The sequence below is a fragment of the Plasmodium cynomolgi genome, chromosome 8 (genome assembly GCF_000321355.1).
Source record: "Plasmodium cynomolgi strain B DNA, chromosome 8, whole genome shotgun sequence".
Lineage (NCBI taxonomy): Eukaryota > Apicomplexa > Aconoidasida > Haemosporida > Plasmodiidae > Plasmodium > Plasmodium cynomolgi.
The window spans coordinates 1,191,665-1,201,116 of NC_020401.1; the positions used below are offsets into that span (position 1 = coordinate 1,191,665).

The 9,452-nt window shown below is 31.5% G+C and overlaps 1 protein-coding gene across 1 annotated transcript; it reads left to right on the plus strand.

Moving 5' to 3' along the window:
• Positions 1–5,465: 5,465 nt before the first annotated feature.
• Positions 5,466–8,172, plus strand: PCYB_083510 (zinc finger protein; the record flags this gene model as incomplete). The annotated part of the gene is made up of 1 exon (XM_004222089.1): positions 5,466–8,172. A coding segment is annotated over one exon (2,707 nt), but the record flags the coding sequence as incomplete, so codon positions are not given.
• Between the last annotated feature and the right edge of the window lie 1,280 nt (positions 8,173–9,452).

A 9,452-nucleotide genomic window follows, 5' to 3' on the forward strand; every position in this document is an offset into this window, starting at 1 on the left:
TAATTAATTTTTTTAATGTTAAATTAATCAATATATGTATTTATATTAAATTTAATAAATTTATTAACTTTAATTAATATATTTATTTATATTAAATTAATTAATTTATTAATTTTTATTTTAATATTTATGTTTATAATTAATTTATATTAATTTAATTGTTATATATAATTAATTTTTTGCATTAGGAATTATTTATTTGTGATTATTTTTACAATTAAATATATTTTTTATAACGCAAGATAGTTATTTTAGTTACAAAAAATTACATTTTTATAAGACAATAAACAACTTATTTTTTTATTTTAAATAATTTTGCTTAATTAATAATTTCTTTATATTAAAAATAATAACACAAGCAAATCATTTATTTTTTTATACACATTATTATTAAGGTTTATTTTAAGTTATAATTTCTGTTAAATAATTAATTTTAACTGCTTAATTGTACGTATTGTTTATTATTTTTGTGTATTAAAGTACATATGTCGCAAGTGTCTGTAAATTATACTTATTTTTATGCGACTTTCAACAAGTTTTAAATGTCTAATACATTGATTGTATATTCCCCTTGGTTAAAATTCTTATGTAATTGATATTTTTCTACAAAAGAATCATATTTTAATGTTGGATTAAGGACTTTTAAGAAGCACATTTCTTTCGTTGTAAATTTATTTTTTCTAAATAATTTGTTTTCAAAGATGTTCACTTAACGTATATACCGAACAAGACTATCATCACATATAAATGTGTTTATTATGTGTTAGTTATCCTTTATCCGATACCATTTATACCGGTCAATCATGTGCAAACTCGAGTTCGAGTCCCAGAGAAAAATTTCTAAAAGACAAAATACAACATTTCTTACCAGGAACGGTTCACCGTTTAATTTAGTTTTTGGTAGAATGCATCAATAAAAAGTAAAAAATAATTGTCTTTTGTGCCTTTCTATTGTTTGAATATTTTCACCTGTGGAATTGTTTATTGTACACCATGACGAGGAAAAAATTGTTAAGATTTGCATAACATTCGTTTAGAACTAATGCTATTTTTCACATAAGGTGTGCACTATGCATCTGCAGTTACAGTGTTATTACTTTTATAGACTGCCTTATTTTGGGAATTTCATAATGTATATATAGCTGAACAACTGATTAGATGCTTTTGCACTTTTTGGACCTTATAAATTTTTTCTTAAGTGATGAATACTGCATAAATTTTAAATGAATGCATGTTGGATGTTTTATGTTACATTTTCCTTTAGACACGAAAAATTGACATTGAACACAATATCATACAGTTCATGGCATATAAACACACTTCGAATTTAACATAGAAGACGCGACCCTTTTTACCTTTAAAATTTTTGTAAATTTATAGAAACAGCATCCTATTATAAAATCGATAAAACTCTTATGCATTATGATGTAAAAAAGTTACAAAAAAAAATACAAAAAAGGACAAAAAAAATTATATTAATGTTTCATTTTATGCAAACAAAATAACCTTTCGTTCATCTATAACTCAATCATGATTTTCTTCCAATTTTTCTTTTCCGTTTTAAAAATGAATGCCCTTTTCCCATTTAGTACATATTACATGAAGACACATTTTAGATAAATATGAGAAGTCAGAGCTAAGGCCAAACTTTTTTCCCCCATCTCTTTCATTTATGGATAATTAAACGTCTTTTTTTAGGCATTAATACGTAATGTTGCATATTACCTAAGCGCTATAATTTTTTTTTTATGTTAGTGTTCCGTTTTCATTATAAATGGAGTAAACATATCTAAGACTTAACATTTCATGGCGTCTTTAGCTCAGACAGTTGCGCTTAGAAAAAGGATTAATCGTTAAAAATGCTTCCTTTCAATGTGTTAAATTCTATAGCGCACGATGTAACATTGTGATCAGTAATATAAAGCTAATGTATGCAACTTTGGGTTATACTTATTATATTAATATTGTTTTTATAAAGACGTTTATTCATTAAAAATTCAACCTTGGCTTAAAAACAAGCCATAATTTGTTCAGAACACAACATTTAAAACTTTAAATTCAATAATGAACAGAACTCTTAATGCGTAGAACTTGTGTATTGCATCAAATTCAGAGTTAACACAATATGCAAATTGCGCAATTTAAGTAAAATTGTCTGAAAAAATCCTATCCATGTAAAACAAATTTAAGAAAATTATAATTTTCTTATATATTAATCAAAGAGAATATGTCCTATGCATTTAATTGCCTAGACTTTATGCTTACTTTTCAATATTTCATAAGCAAAATTCTCTGTGTATAATTCTTAAAATATTTTCATTAACATTGATTATGCAAAAGTTGCACATCCCTTAAAATGGGACTAGAATATAATGTCGCATTGCAAAAGACCTACATGAAAAATGTTTAACTTAAATGTTTTCATCATTGTTATAGTTGAAAGAATAAAAAATATTACAAGCAAACAAAATCACTGCTTCAACGCTACAGTCAATACAGCAAAAAAAAGGCGAGTATTAAAAAATATTTCCACAGCATAAAAAATAAAGCTTATCGCTTATCAAAACATAAAAATGCATGCTTAAAATATAGAAGTGCAACACAAAATGTTCACCTTCTATTTTGTGTTGGAATAAATAAAATTACAATGCAATGCATTTACAAGCGTGTTATTCACGTTAAAGTGTATCATATCTTGTTAAGAACAAAAAAATGTACAACCTTGCAAAAGGTACAAAAAAAGAACTTAAGAAAGATCATAGGTGTCCATAAAGATTATGGAATTTATTTAAATCTTTTTTTTTTTGTTGTTGTTGACTCAGTATTAACTTCGATGTCTAAATTTATTTTCTGTGGATTATCCTTTTGCATTAATTTTTTCAGCATGTTTTATGAAAGCACAATTATTAATCACATCTTTATTGTGTCTAAATTGGGTAATTTTTTTGGAAAAACATGGCTAAATTTTATCGCTATCAATTCATGGTGGACGAAAAAGCTTGATATTTGCAGATAATTTTTTTTTTTTTGAACATAGGCAGAATTAAATAGATTGTTGTATGCAGAAGAATGCTTGTATTTCTTTCCAAAAAGTTATAGTAGACATAAAAAATATGCAGATAATAGGAACTGAAAACCAAAAGGTATTTCCCCTTCACACCCATTTTTTTGCATAGATGTTTGTTCTTTTAAGAATACACAAATGTGATTACAAGTGTGCAGGGCATACAATTGTTTTTTCTTTAATTATAACATGTTTGATGTAACAGTGTGCGTTATTTTTTCGTAATTTATGAAAAAGAACATTTACAGAAACAATTACTCACGTAAATATCACTCTCTTTTTAAATTAACACCATTATGTAGAGAGTCAAGCGGGAATATTGCAAAAACTACACATGGGGCAATGTAAATGAAAATTTTAAGGTGTGCATAAAATAAAACCAAAAGATGCGCACGAAAATATGGTGCGATGTGCTGTCTCAGGCCAAGGAACTCGTTAATGATGTAAAATATTTTGCAAATATAATTTTTTTTCAGAATTCGTCCATTTATTAACAAAAAATGTGTTGCAACTAGGACAGTACTTTAACATAAATAATTAATGTATGGTTTCAATGCATTTATAAAATGTAGATCTTCAACTCTTGTATTATGCTCTCCTTTATTCATTATAATGCTTTTATCATTAATGTGGTTTATTAAAAAGCCCTTATACATGTTGCATGAAAAGTGGAGAAAATATAATGTACAGAGTTATGCTCTTTATATAATTCCTTAATTTATGTTTTATAAATTTTTTTTTAAAATATTAACTTATGAGGGGAAGGTTATGCTTTTAATCCTTTTCAGAATAAAATGAATGTTATTTTGGATTTTTGCAAAATAAGCATGTATTTTTTTGTAGTAAAAAAAGAATGACATGTACAAGTGGCAAAAAACATTTGTTCTTAAAGAGGACACAAAGAAAGCCCTTCAATTTAAATTCGAAAAAAAAGGGCAAAACCCCTTTAAATATTTTTAATACATTGTACTGTGTAAATTTTATTTACGCATTTGTTCGTTCTATCTTATTGAAGAAGATAAAAGACCAAAAAAAATGTCCTTTTGTAAACGTATAATGTGCTTGCTCAAATTATTATGTAAAAACACTTAAGGATATTTTAATGGAACCACATACATAGAAACAACTGTCACATGCTTGTAAAAAGGCACAGGCAATAACAATAACTATTCGATCAGCCACATGGTCTTTCATGCTTCCGTCCACTAAATAAACACTTTTATAGCAACGCAATGAACAAAAAGATAAGTACACAATGTGAATGTTTTTTATGTATGTTAAGGCATCGAGTTCATTGCATTCCATTGTGGACTGTGTGGTGATTTATTACATGCAAAAATTTATGTACATGTGCACCAAGAAGTGGGTTGCAAATGAAGATATGAAAAAAATGACGGCGAAATGGCAGCTCTATAATTCTTATTTGCATGAGCTATAATACAGTATTTGGAACGTAGTGTACATTTTTATATCTGAACACAAGAGTTAAAAATTAAGCGAAAATCAGGAAAAAAAAAAAATAAAATTCCCCATAAGCAAGTGTATCACTTTTGCCTTTTTAAGAAATATGCTAAAAAGTATTTATGCCTTTTGAATAAAAGTTTTAGCAACTTTAAAAAAAACACCTGTACAAATGCACGACCCAGTAAAAACACAATAGAAAAAAAATTTCATATGTAAAAGGTGTTATTTTATGTATACGGATAGGTATACACAACGTAAAAAGCAGCATGCAGAAGAATTCAGAACAAAACATCTGTACATTTTTTATGCAACTTTTTTTAATTTGTTGAAAACAATAAATTCTTTTTAAACGCTTTTAAGTACAGAAAAATAAAAAAAATGTTTATTTATAAATTTTACGTTTACGGAAAAATTAATGTAATACATTAAAAAGTCGAAAAAATTATACGTAATGCATGTATATGTATATAAATATATATTCGCATATGCCTACATAAATACGTATTTATTTATATATGTACAGCTCGAATGCTTGTGTTTATAATTCATTATATAGAAGCCCATAAGATTTGTATGTGAAGAGATACGAATGACATTTCGATTTTATGTTCACTTGAAAATTTTAGTTTTGTCGAAATTTATTTACGTCATAATTTTTTTACCCATAAGGAAAATTTTACACAGAATTTTTTTATTTGCAACCAGTTTTCATATGCTCCTATTGAACATATGCATTTTTGGAAAAGTCTACATGAAGAATAAAAATATATATAAAACATGCATTCTCTTGTTATTCTCATTTGAGACGGAAAAAAAGTTATTTAATTAAAAAAACACGTAAAAGCCGCGTCGGGAACACTTAAAAGAACGCATAAAAAACAAATTATAAAAAAAAAGAGCTTAAAAAAAAAACGCAACGGAAAGGCAGTTTTTTAAAATGATCAATGATTTAGAAGAACATAAAAATGATAACGTAGAAATATCCATTGATTCCGAATCAGGGACTCAAGAAGAAAATTCTGAAGAAAAAATTGTCAATGTGTGTGTAGTAAACAGGGAAGATGTTTTTTATGACATCTCCGAAGAAACGGAGCACGCATCGGAGCAAAGGAACCATGAAAAAAACGAATTAAACAATTTTTATGATTTAACTGAAGTAAAAGGGAAAAAAGAAGAAGTTATATGCATAAGTTCAAATTCGACAAATGTTTTTAAAAGCGGAAATTCAGGTTCTTCAGTAGGAAACGAAAATGAAGAAAAAGGAAATTTAGAAGTTAGGGATGATCAAATTGTTCCCATACAAGTAGAACCGAAGCATGATTGCAACACTGAAAATTGCGGTGATGTGTGTGATACGACTGGAAGAAGCAGAAATGAGAACAACACAACAAGTGGAAGCGGTACTAAGGAGAACAATACACCCAATGGAAGAGCTACTAATGCGAGTAATACTCGATGTGGCAGCCATAACGAAGACAATAATGACAGAAATTACAATAAAGAGGAGAAAACTACGTACGTGTTATGCAACATTTGCGCTGATATTATGGAAAAATCCATCTTTCAGGATCATTTATACGCACACACGCTAGAATCTCCAGAAAAAAATGAACAAAGTTGTGCATATGAAAAGCAAAAGAACCCAAATAATGGCCTATTCGACATAAGGAATAAGAGTTTCTATACTAATTTCATCTCAGACAGAAACAAGCAAAACAGATGTGCACTAAAACGTTCCTTCAATGACACCAATTGTGCTTTTAACAACTCTGAAATAATTTTAACTGATAATAATGACCATCATGCTGAGGAAGATAAAATTTTGGACATGATTTATAATTACAGTTCCAGCCTTGACTGTTTTAAAAACAACCCAGCAGTTATCAATAAAAGGAACAATAACAGCGTAATTTGCATTTCCGAAAACAACAACAACATGGTAGATAACAAAAATAACAATTCCATAAATAACTTATGCAACAAAGGTGTAAGTGCGCAAAATAAAATAGAAATTGTGAGCCCAGGGGAAAATAAAGTAGAAGACATTTTATCGGTCAGCAGCAATGTTGAACATGTAGACAGAAATGTAACAAGAAATGGAGAAGAGCGAAACTTACCCAATAAAGTAGAAGCTAACAGAACTGCTGTTGATAATTACTTGTCTGCTATGAGAGAATCCCTTTCTGCCATTTTTCCTGATCCGAACGCATCATCATTTGAAAATAGCAGCAGGAGTAACAACACAGACAATTATAAAAACGAGGAACATCCTAGCAGTATTATTAACGACATACATTCCATGATAAGCGCAATAGAGGCTAACGTAAAAAGGGCTGCAGAAAAATCGAAGAACAGGGTTAATGTTAACAGTGCAAGTGCAGATGTAGACAGTTTTGTGAATAAAAGCATGAGTTCCATACTCACGGATATAAATGACATAAAGGGAACAAATAGGAATGGAAAAAATGATGATTCTGTCGATGATGTCTTAAATAAAAAATTGAAGAAAATATACCAAAGTTTAGATGATGTGAATAAAAAAATTAACGTTGCAATAGAAAATAATATAGATATTTTAGGAAATGAAAATAATCGCACGGATGACAGGAACAGCATTGTCAACACCATCAGTGGGGGCATTCTTAACAGAACCAGCATCACTGTTGTTAATAGCACTGACGGAGGTAACGGAAGCGAGATGCCCAGCAGAAATGTCAGTCACACGAGCAATGGAAACGTTATCCATATGAACAGTGGCAGCAGCAACAATGGGAACGTTAACATTAATAGAAGCAACAGTTACCGAGATGGCAACTCGAGTGGGGAACGCACCAATCGTGTAAGACAAAACAATTTTTACAGCACAAATAGATCATTAAACAGCACAAGTGGACCAGGTGCGCAGGAATTCAATGGCAGAAACGGAAGCACTTTTTTTCATAACCAGAATGTATTTTCACATGAAAGTTTTTTTACAGGGATACCAGCAGATTCACCACACACATATTCCTCCCACTCGTGTGCAAATCCGTATAACCAAATAGTACGTACAGAAAATGGAAGCATTAATGATATAAATTACTTATATTCCAATTTGGTAGACAGATATCCATGTATTTGTGAAAATTCGGGGTTTTCCCATTTTGACAATAACTCTAACAATATATGGCCCTTAAGAAGAGTAACAAACAGCTACACATATAGAACTTCTAATGACTCACAAAATTCTAGGCGTATTAAAGAAGCGAATAACATGAACATGAATTCAAACATGTTTAATTATCGCAACGAGGGGAGTAACAATGGCCATAATAACATTTCGCCCATAAACAATGGAAGAAACACGAGCAATCCTATGAATGGAACCATGGGGTGCAATTTAATTAATAATGGTGTAGGGGTGTATCCTGCCGACCCTCCCTCCAGAAATCCATTTCTCTTTATGCCAAATAGACATAACAGAAACATCAGGAGTGATGTTAGGACGAATCAAGTTGTTAACACCATTACGAACAATTACAGCTTTATCAGCACTAGTAGAAATAGCATAAGCAATAGAAGCGCGAACCAGGGCCCTGGGAGAATCCACAACGGGAATAGCAACATTGGAACTACATCCATCATTAACATAAATAACTTCAATTGTGTTACTACGAATAGCAATTATAACAATAACAGAACTGCTGATATGGGAGGTGCTGTCGGTGCCTCTATGGGTGCGCCTATTGGTCCTGTTGGCCCTCCTGTTGGTTCATCTGTTGGTTCACCTGTTGGTTCACCTGTTGGTTCACCTGTAGGTGCTCCTGTGGGCTCCCCCGCGGTCGGTGCTGCACATGCTGCCGTTAATGCGGCTTTAATGGTTGCAAGAGGATTAGCTAGACCCCCTGGCTCGCGTATGTGTGGAACGGGTGGAACAATTGTAGATCTGCTCTGTGGGCAAGGTGTGGCCCCCGTTCTCGGTCCACCTACGAGTACGTGCTCGTCCAGGGTTAGCACTACAACTGTGAGAGCGAACACTGAAGGAAATTTAGATCCCGTTCTTAGGCTTTACGTTCCGCCACGCAGGATCAGCAGGACCAATCGCACCAATGGCGGAAATGGGGTGAATCGCAGCAACAGCAACGGCGCAAACAATAACGTCAACATCAGCAACAATGATATCACGACGAACATCACCCGCAACGTTAATAATGGCTCCGCGATGCCCAGCTCCCTAAGCGCAAGCTCATCTGACGAGGTCATCACTAGCGGCTACCCACAAAGAGCAGCAGACACCCCGTTGGTTGCAAATTTAAGAAGAGAACAAACGTTAACGCGAAGTAACGAAAGGACCAATAGGATTGTAAATAGGAGCACACGAGGAGTGGCCAATGCGTCTAGCAGCTCGAGAGAACAACCTGGAAGTGGAAATAAAAAAATAGGCACACGCGCAAAGTTAAAGGAAAATAATGATTACCTAATTGTACACTTTGATATAAAAAAAACGAAAATAACAACTTAAAAATATGTTCCATTTGTTACGAAAATTACCAGCACAACGAATCTCTCATATTTTTGCCTTGCACACACAATTTTCACAAAGCCTGTATAATTGAGTGGATAAATAAGAAGTCAACCTGTCCCATTTGCAAAATTAACATTAAAAATTTTTAAAAGGGTGATTACTCCGCTTTACGTTGCTTTTGACATTAATTTTCATTTAAATTGTCAATTAAAGGTTTTCATTTTTATGGGTTATGCATAGGGGCGTGTGCATGTTTACAAGCGTGTGTATATGTATATACGTATGTAGCATTTTTATGCGTGGCCTCTCCTTCCCTTAAGTGAGTGCATTCCGCTTTCCCTTTCACGCCTCTCCCTATATCTTCTCCATTTTTCTTTAATCTTGTTTGTATAGTGTATGCTATTAGCAATATTTACAGAT